Source organism: Vanessa cardui, chromosome 1 (genome assembly GCF_905220365.1).
Source record: "Vanessa cardui chromosome 1, ilVanCard2.1, whole genome shotgun sequence".
Lineage (NCBI taxonomy): Eukaryota > Metazoa > Arthropoda > Insecta > Lepidoptera > Nymphalidae > Vanessa > Vanessa cardui.
In genome coordinates this window covers 7,439,343-7,452,705 of record NC_061123.1, presented here as the reverse complement: position 1 = coordinate 7,452,705, position 13,363 = coordinate 7,439,343, and the positions used below count along the sequence as shown (strand labels likewise).

Below are 13,363 nucleotides of genomic sequence, written 5' to 3'. Positions count from 1 at the left end.
AACAGTCCGTATAACTGTCATCGAAGCATAACTGCACATTTAAACTTAACGCTGAATAGATATTGAAGGTAACTGTAATGGTAATAAAATCGATTAATATCGCTGACTTCGTGCATCGTGCTTAGCACAACCCCTCAGCGTGCTCGAGGCGCGAGGTCTGGTCCGTATTTTGTCACTATTATAGCTTGTAATTGATACAGTAAGTAATGTCTTCCCGTTGATTGCGTATTTAGCAAAAAACAGACTCAATTTCGAATGCAATTTATATTTGATTTACTTGACTCATGTTTTTTGTAAACGTACGTACATGATTACGTACATATTATACAGAAAAGAATAATTACATGCGATGATTTTATTCGATGCTGATATTAACTTCGTTTTACATTATAATGAATTTGAACGTAAAATAGAGTAGTAATACAAATAATAGTTCATAGAAATACATACCAGTGAATATTGCCGTAGAATTATGCTGCGGATTGTACGGACATCTGCCGGTCCCATCAAATTCTTCGAGGTGATGATTTGGCATGTGTCGGTTGTATCGTCGGCACATGGGTTTGAATGCGTTGGTGCCGCATACCATTAGCCGTCCGTGTGACCTCGACGCCACACGAAGATAATTCTGACAGTCATCTGCAGATTTGCCTTTCAACTGGCATAGTTCTCTATGAGCATCCGTAGATTGCCATTCTAAACGCTGATGAGACAATAAAAAGTCAATTAATGTATGTGTGTATAAAAAATGTATCTTTTCATAAAATTGATTTCCGGTACGGCTAATAAATAATATCTGTTATTTATGTCTCGCTAAATATATAACAATTTATGTCAAAGGGACTTCTATGTATTCTTTTTTTACATATATATATTTTTTCAAACTTTTAGATTCATTTTAGTTTAACAAAAGTTAAACTTGTGCATAAAAGTTAGACTTTTATGTCATAGTGTTAAAAATTCGTCCACGGAACGATGACGTCAAGAAAATAAGTAAACTTGATCGCGTGCACATCCATCACAAGTTTATAACGTGACTAGAACAATTCTGTCAAATTATTCGCATTGCATGACGGTGATATCGCCGGTCTAAACCGTTTAATATACAAATGAGTAAAAATAACATAACTAAATAATAACAAATTGTAAGTATATAGTACATAAGTATGTATTCGTAGAGGCTTACGGCGAAATGTATTCATAAGAGACTATTCCTCGCACGCAAAAGAATGCACTAACGCATATCCTCTTTGTTATATTATATAATTTTATTACGATACGCATATTATAAACATTATGCTCAGGCTGATTATGTTTTCATAGAAGACTTTTCAAACATACTGATTCAACGAAGAGAGGGATATTGATTTATATTAGCACTAATCAGTATCGGTAATAATTTCTTATTTGAAATAATTTATTATTTAAAATGCTGATTGGTTAAAATTAAATTAAATTAAATTAAAATGCGCTATTCATATAACGGACTCGGATGGCACGAAAAATCAACAACTACATACATATCTATTTATATAGGTGATTTAAATATATGCAAGCAAGCAATGATTGAAACTGCACTATTAACGTAAAATCATGTTCAATCACGTGCAATTTAGCTTATTAATTATTTATTGTAAAACTATAATTAAGAAACGTCATAGTTATATTTTTATATTACATTATATTGTATATCTTTCATATCATAAATATTTAGCCCTAACCTCAAGAAGTGTATTTAGATTTTTGTAAAAAATACTACATAGCAAAAATAAACTGGGCTACCGTTTATAAGCTGTCGTATCATACATGTTTTAAAATTGATAACGAACAAGATAAGGTGATTTCTAGTTGCTTAATAATAATAGCATGTCTGGGATTTATTTTTGTGTTGTATTAAAATATAAAGTTTAAAGAACATTGGTAAAGAAAAAACATATTCGTTACGTTTAAACATCAATCATTTAAAAAAACAAACACTACCTACTTCAATTGGTTTTAATCACGGACTTAATTTTTAATCTGTATTTTGTTAGCTAATTAAAACTTTTCTGGGTTATTTTTTGGTAAAAATTGTTGGTTTGACATGTGACGGTAAGTACCTACAATTTTTTTCTTTGTTAACTTCATTTCCGCCCAACTTACGTCAGTTGTTTAATTGTAACAAATAAAGTTGTTTATAACTCACCTGTTCTACATTTTCTGATAAATCGTACAGGCTAAGGTTGAAGACAGTACTCCTAAAAAAAATATATTGTATGTATTATTTTATATAAATAAAAAAATTAATTACACGACGATATATTTATTCATTCCTTTATAGGATATATATTATTAAATAATTTTTCGTTCTAGTAATATAATGCGTTGGGCACCCAAACAGCGCCGGGCAGCGCAGTTCACGAAATAGCAATAATATATTTTTTAATTTTTGATATATTTACTGTAAATTACATCTAAAATAAAGAAACGTCTTATTGCTTTTATTTGTTTCTCGTTATTATTATGATAACTTAATAATTATAAACAATGACCGGATAAAAATTGTTTCAAATTTATTACCAAGTTCGTTAAAACTAACCTGCCGCCGACTAAAATTGAGAAGTCATCTTTGTCTAAAATACGGAAGTGGTTTGGTCCCGTTGTGTTGCCCACGAACTGTTCCGTAAGGTCATCGCCTGTAATAAACCAATTTGTAACTATTTGAACACTAAAATTAATATAAAATTAAGTGAACAATCATATTTTTTTTACAATTATTGTCATTAAATATTATAACGTTTTATATTGTTGACAGTTAAACAAATATACCGAATTCTTAGGATATTTATATATATGGAAATTAAATTTTCATAGAAATCTGTGAAACAATTAAGATATATTATAATGTCCCAATTATCATGTCATTAATTATTTAATGAGCCATTAGAAAGATTTTTCATCAATTCATTTTGTAGCTTTTAAACATTGCAGCAGTAATTGCAGTCGTTCAAAGGAACAATGCACTTGAAGAATGGTGTATACGCTTAAACGACAATGAGAGTCTTCGATTTCATAACTATTCATTTTAAAGTTCTCACATAATGAACACATTGTGGTAGACTTTTTTGGTGGAATTACATAGCTTTGAAATAACATGGCTACAATTCTCCTTAACAAAATGTTACGAATAACCCAGGTAAATTCTCAGTTTACTATTCCTACAATTATTTTTGGGTTACTTGGATATTTTCTCGAAGGTACGCAGGAAAGTTTCGTTCTATAAATAATTTGTTTTTATAATTTCAACTTACCATACTTTACATGGATTCGAGCATTAGCATCGGGCATCCACGCTTGTGCTGTGGACGCTAGCAACACCAGGACCGCGCGAGCGACGGCCATATTGCTTAAAACCTAAAAACCATTTCGAAGCACGCCATTTTCACATCCGTTTCTGAAAATAGTAACATTTTGTTAATAAAAAATTATACATACTTCCAAAAATAATTAGAGTATTGAAGATACTTAATAAAGAATTCATAAGTAAAAACAACTATGAAATTGTCAAATAATACATACATAATAACAAGACACTTATATTTATAATAAGATAATATTTAATATCATATAGTTAATATTATATACGTTATCAATTGTAAAATTATATGCAAAACAAAAGAAATAACGTAAAGGACGTAATGAATTATCAACTTGTTTTCATTACGATTGCCTCGTTTCCGAGCTAATCGTAACTCAAAGATAACAAGTTATCCATGTCTACTATCTTAAGAAGTGTGCATGTAATAAAAATGAATACTGGACGAATTCATGAAAATGATCGTCAAAGTATCTTCTACCAATATTTTTAACCTCTTCTAATTTTGGGCGCCAATTTTCCACATAGACAAGAGATAATTTCGTATTCAAAGCATGCGACATGAATCTGCTCGCCTGGCGATAATTCCACCCGTTCGGTGTAACGAGAATGAGCCATGCATGCATCCGTGCAGACTGGATTCACATTCTCGTTTTTTACGATAACTAGAATTGTGATCGTGAGAACTTAACTTAACCAGACATACTTTTATTTATTCCTTAATTATACATTGTTAATTAAAATGTATCTTGATCTTAGTATTTCATTAGCATTTGTATGGATTTACGTAGCTCATTTAAACTCTACGGTTAAATTATTAACATTTGTGTTTCATAGTATTGTGTGAAAATTATACGAGATTATGGCATCCTTTGAGTTTATATTTGATATAATACAATTATATGCAACGAAACGATCATAGACAATTGAATTTGCTGTAATATCAAAAAGGGTTGGCAGTTTTAATGTAACAGAAGGCGGCTGTTCAACACAGGCGCAGCGCAGATGTTACACAAAAGGATGAATCGGGGGCGTGTATAATGCAATATTTTCTATTCTACTTTATCAGACTCTTAGATTTACTGTATAGTTCAGGATAAATCGTTATTCTATCGCGATTTTATTGTATGTGGTGTCAGGCGTTGATTATGTTGCCAGCGTAATATTACGATATTACGCTTACAAATCTGAAATTTATCGGTAACTCATCTACCGACACAATTACTTTATCAACCAAATGAGCGGTTATCAGCAGTGTCACATTTTCATGACACCGTTGGTTAATAAACTAAGAAATAAGATACAAAAATTAGAACTGTACTCATTAATAATTAATTAAGAAGAGGTGTACAAGTTTTAAAGGAATAAAATTTCAATTATACATTTTATTAATGACAAAATGTTGTTAAAATAAAACTACATTAGTATTATCTTTTGGAGTCATAAAAATTCAAGGGTATATTTATTTTTTAGTATTCATAGAGTTTCTACGAAGTATTTTTTATTTTATGTAATCCGACTTTAGTTTGTTAAAGGCAACCTAACTATTTTTTTTAATACACCACTAATTTATAAAAATGTTAATAAAGTAAAAAATAAATAAATAAAAGGTAATAGTACAGGCCTATTAGTATATGGGGCTTTTGTATTGCTGATATATTATGTGAATGAATTACTACATATATTAACGGTTCTTTAGGTTTCATTTTATTTGCGCTTACCAAAAAGGATAAAGCTCCATAAAAAATGTATATACACTTATACAGGTTTAAATTATTTTCATATCGATGGCTTCTCGACCGGATTACGCTCACATGCGTGTAGCGTGACCAAGGTAGGCTTATAATTATATAGATGTGGTTGACATTTGAGCCCGAAGCGGTGGTTGTGGTGCTGCATCCGAACGATCCCACGCTATGCGGGAAGCTGCGGTTCTCGTGTACCTTTTTCCAACAATTTACATAAGAATATGACTAATATATTGAGACAGTTTATCGTATTTTTTCGTATCAGCGCATAATTTATTGCAGCTTCTGGCGATGTCACGCGTGAAATGTATGGCATATAAACGAACGTGCACTGGATAGCGGATAACTACATACGTGTTGAGACTCGAAAAAGGATTTAATGGAGATCATCAATCGTGCTTAATGCGTATGTATTGTTATGTATTTGTTGTATCGTCGTATAATGTCAAGATAAATATCACACAACGGTGGATATGATCATATATTCATATGATCAATTTATAAGATCTTTGTTTATTTCTTTGGGGAACAGGAAGGTTTTCCTTCGACATCGAATCAACGAGATGAATTATAAATAGAAATTAGCACACGAAAAACGCGCAATAAACTTGTAATCTGCGGTTGTGGGTTCAAGTACTTTTACTACTGGGCTAACTCGGCTAATTTTTTCTATTGGCAAAATTGCTTTTTTTTTTAACTATACGATTTATCGATACTTATAACGTGCATTACGCGTTTAGTAAAGAACAAAACCTAAAACCTTACCTACTTTGGACGTGTATTTTATGTATCAATGCAAAATTCTTAAATACATTAGTATAGCAAATGTCTTGACATTTTTGTCTTTATTTATCATAAATACCCGATAATACACATTATACGTACTGTATTTTAAGAATGCGGAATCGAATTCAGTTAAACACCTTTCACTTTTGTTCAGGAAAAATGCAGTTTAATATTTAATCAACCATATGATCGGCCTAATTAAATTTGCCTTGTACATATAGTTATATACTCTGTACATTTTTAAAAATGATTGAACACAAATATAAACAAAACGCTCTTTTAAATTAATAGCGTACAATTTCGGACTTCTAGTTAATAGTAGAGGTTTGGATGCCATTAACTTATAATATATGATGTATGTTATGCCAATGCAATAAAAGTTAACTATAATTTTTTTTTAAATAATCTATTCAATAGTAACTCTATATGTTGCTCTTTCACGGACAAATTACTAAACAGAATTTGATGAAAAGGAAGAAGTCTACATTTTAAAGCCTTAATAATAAAAATCTGTTAATTGTTTAATTGTTGACAAATATGCTGAGATTATTTGCCTGGTTTTATACATAATTTTATCCAACCTAGTGTGATATGTGCATAGTTAAATATATGGTGAATAGTTTTGAATATACTTATCAATACGTAAGTTTTACATTTATATAGGTACATTGACTAAACGAAATTTATTTAATACGTTTTCTGCATATTTGCCTAATGTTACTTTAAATATTCTATAGTAAAAAACCCGTGATGTTTAAAAGTAAATAAATTCGAAAATAGCTGTTTGTTAATTTTTTACAACTTACAAATTCATTAAAACGAGATGACGCAAGATAATTAATCATTTGAACCGTTTTCGCAATTAAAATTGAATCTAGTCAACTCTAAGCGAAATAATACAGATTGCTTAGAAAATTAAATACGTGATCTTTAATAAATACAATTTTCGAGTCATTCTTTATCTGTTCGTATATCATCCTTATCATGTATTAATCACACTGATGATTAAAAATGGTGTTACGACGATAATTCAAGTAAAAACTTTCGAGTGTTGCATTGTGTCGGAAAAATGTCGCTCAATGACTCCATATAATTAGGTACCTAGATGAATACTGTGAATATGGATTCGAATTATAGAAAGGTATTATCAATGGTTATGGGTAAAAAATACAATTTTTGGTCCGCCTGAAATAAATATATTTTTTATTTTTATATCATAAACTAGCAACCAACCCCGGCTTCGCACGGTTGCAATGCTAATACTAAGTAAGTCTACTATATTATGCATGTATTATACATATAAACCTTTTTCTTGAATCAATTTATCCATTAAAAAAAAACTTTTTCAAAATCCGCATACATAGGGACAGACAGTGGTAAGCAACTTTGTTTTATACTATGAAGATAAGCTTATAATAATAAAAAGGTAGAATAATATCAGTACAAAAGTCATTAAGTTTACTTCAGTCATTAAAAAAATATATTTTACTAATTACCAAGTCGTTATCACAAATTACATTAATTACTATGAATCAATAAGCAAATAATATGAATGATAGTTGTTAGTCATTGTTTGAATAGCGAGAGTTAGGTGTTTTAATGTTTGCTTATTATGATTTAATGTTTAAAATCATTAAGCCGCTGTAAAGCGATTTTATATTCGATAATATAATATTTCAAAAATACTATTATATCGATTTCAGAATAATGTGTGTATATTTTAATATTATATCATCACAGACGATAATAATTGTGATTTATGTCGGTGTAAATTTTCAAGTCATAATAGAGTTCTGAAAATTGCGTTGGATCCTTTGTTTCGATTTAAATTTTTCAGATCACATTCAACATGATTAGGTTTGGCTTTCTCGACCAACACACCATTTTATTCGAGGTAATTAATTGGATTTCATGAAATTATTTCTTGTGCAGTTCACACAAGTAAACTAAGCACAATTATATGTATATACATATACCTCCCAACAAACATTTTAAAGGTCGCCACAACGTGCCACCAGTAACTTTTGGTTCTATAAGCTGGTCGCCGTTACGCCGCTATAACGTCGACATCACCAAGAAAAGGCCCATTTTATACGACTTAGTGTCCTATAAGAGTCATGTAGCGGTCGCATAAGTTACTTTTTGGTCGCATAGTGGTCGCATAGTGGTCGTATAGAGGTCGTGCGGCAGACTTATAGTGTTTATTACCGCTGCTTTGCGACATTTGATCGAATAGCAGTATCCAACACGCTTCTTACAAGACTATATTTGTTGTCAAAGTGACTGGATAAAATATTAATTGTAAATTGAATTTGAAAGCTGTCACGAACAAACTTCATTGATTGTGAACATTATTTTTTGTTTATTCATCTATGTGTTTACTTCGAAACTCAAGTTCAAGGAATATTGATCTGATGGGAAATTAATTTTATCGAGTATAATGCGCTAGTTTTGTCTATATAATGAACGCGCTAGTGTAATTCAGTAAATAAATAATATTTTATTGAGATTTTTTAAAGTAGGTTTTAAAAATTACCTTTACACGACTTCAAGTGCAGGAAAAGACTTTTATACAACTTCTAAACGACGTTTCATTTTATGTCATTATTGGATTTGTAAATATTCCGCCATAGAAAACGAAATTAGAGTTCAGTTTAGTATTTGTCAAGTGTTTAAAACCTTGTTATTTTATATAACTATTGAGTATTTATTGGTTCAGTTTTTATAAAAAAAATGGTACGTGATATAATTGATCAGATTTTATGCCCATTTTTTTAGATTATTACGAAGTATATCATTTTCATGGGCTTCATTTGTGCTATCATAATCGGAACTATCATTAATACACAATCTAGCCTTCTACCCCACTCTCCGTTTAAAATCAACCGCCTTTTGTACCAGCAGTACCAGCTCGGCACACCCAGTGGCGTAAATAGGGCGGTGCCACCGGTGCCCAGGCACAGGGCGTAGACTCTCACAGACAGACTGGGCAGGATTATTGTTTTTTCGTTTTACTCTTGTTAAGATTCCGCTGAGCCTCTAGTACTCGATTTCAATACAAACTTACTTACATGCTAGTATCATTAAAAATATACATCGCGCTCATTTTTTTGGCAGCGCACAAATGCGTTTAAGTTTTAGTGAATGAGACAGTAAAATAGGCAAAGGGTCTGCTTAAATAGGGCGCAGTTATAGAAGCTCGCACAGGGCGCAGAAAAGGCTATTTACGACACTTGGCACACCACGCCACGAGAGGAAGTGACGGGATTCCCACAATACGGTGTCGATAATCAATAATCATACTAATACATGTTATTTAAGTTAAAAAAAAATATTTAAAAATCTAAACCTTACTAAAATTGTTATTTTAATTAAAATTATATAAGTATATTGAAATAATAATGACAACTATTATAGAACAACTAAATGCACTTTCTGCGCTTCGATTAATATTACGTTGCTCAGAACTCACTAAATTTCGTACGGAACCATCTCCAATTGATCGACAGGTAACTTGTCGTGTACTTACTGCTACTATATTCGATATAATACAATTGGAGGTAAGAAATGTAGCGTAGTTATTTTTAACATTCCTCTTAAAGTGGCTACTTTTTTATATATTTGCCCAGCTTTTTCTATCCATTTCAACTATGTAAAATTATTTTAACAAAGACGCAAATTAATGGCGGTGTATGTAATATTTAGTGTATTTTAAAACTCTTATAGGACATTCAGTCGTATAAATGTCGTGAAATAGTCATATTGACTTAAATTCGTATAGGAGTTTTATACGTCACTCTAATACGACTATAGTCGGTATAAAAGTCGCAAAGACGTTTCTACTGCCACAACGCTGCTTACACGACTAAATGCCGTGTAATAGTCGTATAAAACAGTCGTATAGACGTTCCTACGACGTTTTTACCCGACTATAAGTCAAATAAACTATAGGCGGCACTAAGTCGTACAACAGAATAAAACGACTTCTATACAACGCTTATACAATTATTAGTTGCGTAATTTCTTCTTATACGACTAAAATGTTTGTTGGGCTATGTCGATAAAACTGTTACATTTATAACACATATAAATCCAGATATATATGGTCATAATAGACAAAGAATATGTATTTATATTCTTTATATTCGGTTATTACTATTCGGTTTATAAATGATCGTGGTGGTAATATATAGATTTTGTATTCAATATAGAAATAGATTTGACATATAAAAAACGGTATAATTCGTACAACATCTTACAACTCGTTTGTTATCTTATGGCAACAGTTTATATTATCTTGACTCGATATGATGAATGCGCAATTACCCAGGATGTTGATAATGTGTTCATTCATTACGTACTTAATTTAGTAACCGCGGTAATTGTTACTTCTATTTATAAATAACGTTAGCGGAAGGAATCTCTTAAGTGAATCATTCAAATATGATATTAATATATTTGTATCAAATTGCGAATTGATAAAAATAATATGTTTTTATTATGCATGCACGTATACAATGATTTACATTCAGTATACATATACTCGTACGTAACGTAAAGTAAAATTAATATTTATAAAATTTTACTATCAATATTATACCTTTGTTTACGTATGAGTATTACAAGCTATAGCTATTGACTAGGCCTTAATGACTAGGCCTAGATTATAATAATGTTACCAAATGAAGTGTGAACCAGCTGAGGAGGTTACAAACTCAAAATAAAATCGGGTTTTATACTCGCGATAGTAATAAATCTAGCAACAATTTCTTATAGTATTTTTCGGAAATTATTGATTATTTTGAGCTATGACTTTTTTTTCTATACAACATTGAATGGAACAAAACTTGGGTCCCCGTGGTATTAAATGGCTCAATGCACGGTCTCTTAGCGTTTACCTGTAGCTAATTTATAGTTATCAGTAGATGTGCTGAGATTGTGGTAACCAATTTCGAATTTATCTTGAACTTGTTAGTTGTCATAACACTATGCTTCTTTACGACTATAAAAGCTAGTTTTATAATTTTAATATCTTATTCTTCGAAAACTCTTCAAACGAAGTTTAAATATAACTGGGCAAAGAATGTGTGGGTAAAATTATTATTTATTACTTCATTATAACAGCTGAGTTTGATGTTAATAATGAAATGTCATATTGAAGCACGTGAATGCTTAACAAAAGCGTAGTCGTTTGGCTATGGTGTACAATTCACCCCGCAGCGCGACTTGTATGTGTCCGGGGAGCGGGCCAACCAATTGCTTCAAAGTAGGTGCACCATATTTACGACTATAGGTTGGGACTACATGTTATTTTGCTTATTAATTATAATTTTTTTTATCTTAGTTGATTTGTAAATAATACAACTCGAATTAAAAATATTATATATGTACTAATATATGTAATTGTGTATTTTGTAAATTAGGTACTACAGTTGTACCGCGCGTTTTTTTTATCAAGTCATACATTTTGATAAAATAAAGTCAATGAGATATCTACTTATCTGCTATATCCTAATTATAAATAGTGAAAATACAGCAATATAAATTGTAATGTGCCACAGTTTAGTATATTTTATTCTTAGTGAAATCATCTAAGAGTTCTATATAATGGTCATTGGCTATTGAACAATTTCAGACAGTTAACAACTTAAAGATAAAAAACGCTACACTCCAATATTATTCTAGATTATTTGTAAACATAAAAAAGAGCGTCTTAGGTAGGTCATGCCGATTATATAATACAGTCCGTCAAAAAATTGAATTGATTGTTACACGAGTTCTGTACCAACAATATACGCGTACGCTCTTCTCTCCCCTACATTTGAGCTTTTTGTTAAGCCGTGCTGTGCCGGACCGCCTAAAATATTTATAGGTAATTCAAATTCGGACTCACCTTATTTATTTATTTAATTTTGTTTCGGTAAAAAAATCCAATATGCCACTTGAAACACAGGTCATCGCATCGTTAAATTGTTTTCACTGACACTTATCATTAACACTCAACAACTCGAATGAAACACAGTTAAAAAGGTCACTGAACACATCGGTGTCACAAATCGTAGTCAACCTCTTTGATCACAGCAACCGGTTCCTACACTGAAGTGTAACGCGTCTGCTATGGGCAGTGTTTACAGTTGGCGTTAGATGTCGAGGAGATTTCGACGCACGGACGTACACTCGCAACGCACTCGGCAACGGCACTGGCGGCCACAACCAGAGCGGGGGGGCGCCACTACACGAACTTACCCGACTAGTTTCTCTATCTCTCTTACAATAATATGCGCGTGCGTCGTTGCCACGTTTACTTCTCTACAAAACGTTGCCAGTTTTACAATATTTTTTGTTTTGTGTTGTCGCGTCTAAATGAGGGGCCATAAAATAGAAATGCACTTCGTCGGGTTGTTTAGTAGGTAATGATGGAGTTAGAAGTTTAGCTAAATATATTGAAAAATACTCTTAACTGAACATAAATAATATTTAGAATGCAAAGCTCAATTGGTCTACGAAACTCATTGTAAATTAGGTATCACTTTTTACCGCGCGATTTCTTTAAAGCTATACCTTTAGATAAAATAAAGTCAATGAACGTATTACAGATATGCTATATCGTAATTATAAATAGTAAAATTACAGCAATACAAATTTTAAAAATACAGGTACACAGGCTTTTCTGTTATCTCTACAAAGCAAGAGCAAACGAACGCTCTATCTTGGTGTCAGACTTACGAGGGAACGTGTCAGGTGCTACCACATGGGTCTATTCTATACCTGCAACATTATTATTAACGTCTTAGAGAGCGGATTTAGATATAATGGTCTTTACAACTTAAATATATTATAAAAACTTTACGATCTGTACGTTGCCATCTGCTACCATCGAAAAAATATTAATTAAAATAAACAGGTACTAATATATGCTTGCTTTTTTTTAAAAGAATATGTATATAAAAGCAGGCACGGATGGTTGTTTTCAAGTTCATGATACATTCAACGATGCGCTTCTCGTATTTGCGTATTTGGCATCGGATACACTACAAACACGACGCAAGAAAACTTGCAGCAAACAACTTCAAAGATATACAAGTTCTCAGTGGGCGGTCCTAAGCCACTCTGCCTAATTAGGTAACCAGAACCACTACGTAGCGTTACAATCGTGATGTTTGATGTCAGATAGGTTCCGTTTATTGTCAATGAACTTTAATGTTTTTATATCAGAACTAGCTATACCCTCCGGTTTCGGCCATCTTATATAAAATACATCACACCCTATTTCATGCATAACCTTAATAGTCAGAACATAAGGTTGAAAAGAACGAAATAAACTTAGTAGTTGCATATTCTTAAAAATATATAACAGTATGCATTAAAAAAATAATAAATATTGATAAAAATAAGCCTATTACATATTATTCAATACAAGAAGCTATAATTGTAATTAATGATCATACCTTTGTATTTTAAATGTTGGAAAAGA

General features: G+C 31.4%; 1 protein-coding gene across 2 annotated transcripts in view; it reads right to left on the bottom strand.

Annotated features, from left to right (window-relative positions):
- Positions 1 to 13,363, bottom strand: part of LOC124537415 (semaphorin-1A-like) — a 42,411-nt gene that overhangs the window by 3,480 nt on the left and 25,568 nt on the right. Inside the window, exons 1-5 of one of the 2 annotated variants that reach the window (XM_047114289.1) lie at positions 11,783 to 12,103; positions 3,291 to 3,433; positions 2,579 to 2,675; positions 2,186 to 2,237; positions 451 to 703 (exon numbers count right to left, since the gene is read on the bottom strand). In XM_047114289.1, coding sequence (XP_046970245.1) covers positions 451 to 703; positions 2,186 to 2,237; positions 2,579 to 2,675; positions 3,291 to 3,381 — 493 coding nt within the window. In that variant the 5' untranslated portion in view covers positions 3,382 to 3,433; positions 11,783 to 12,103. Of the gene's footprint in view, positions 1 to 450; positions 704 to 2,185; positions 2,238 to 2,578; positions 2,676 to 3,290; positions 3,434 to 11,782; positions 12,104 to 13,363 lie in introns of those variants that run through there. The other variant, XM_047114370.1, reaches the window with a different exon arrangement.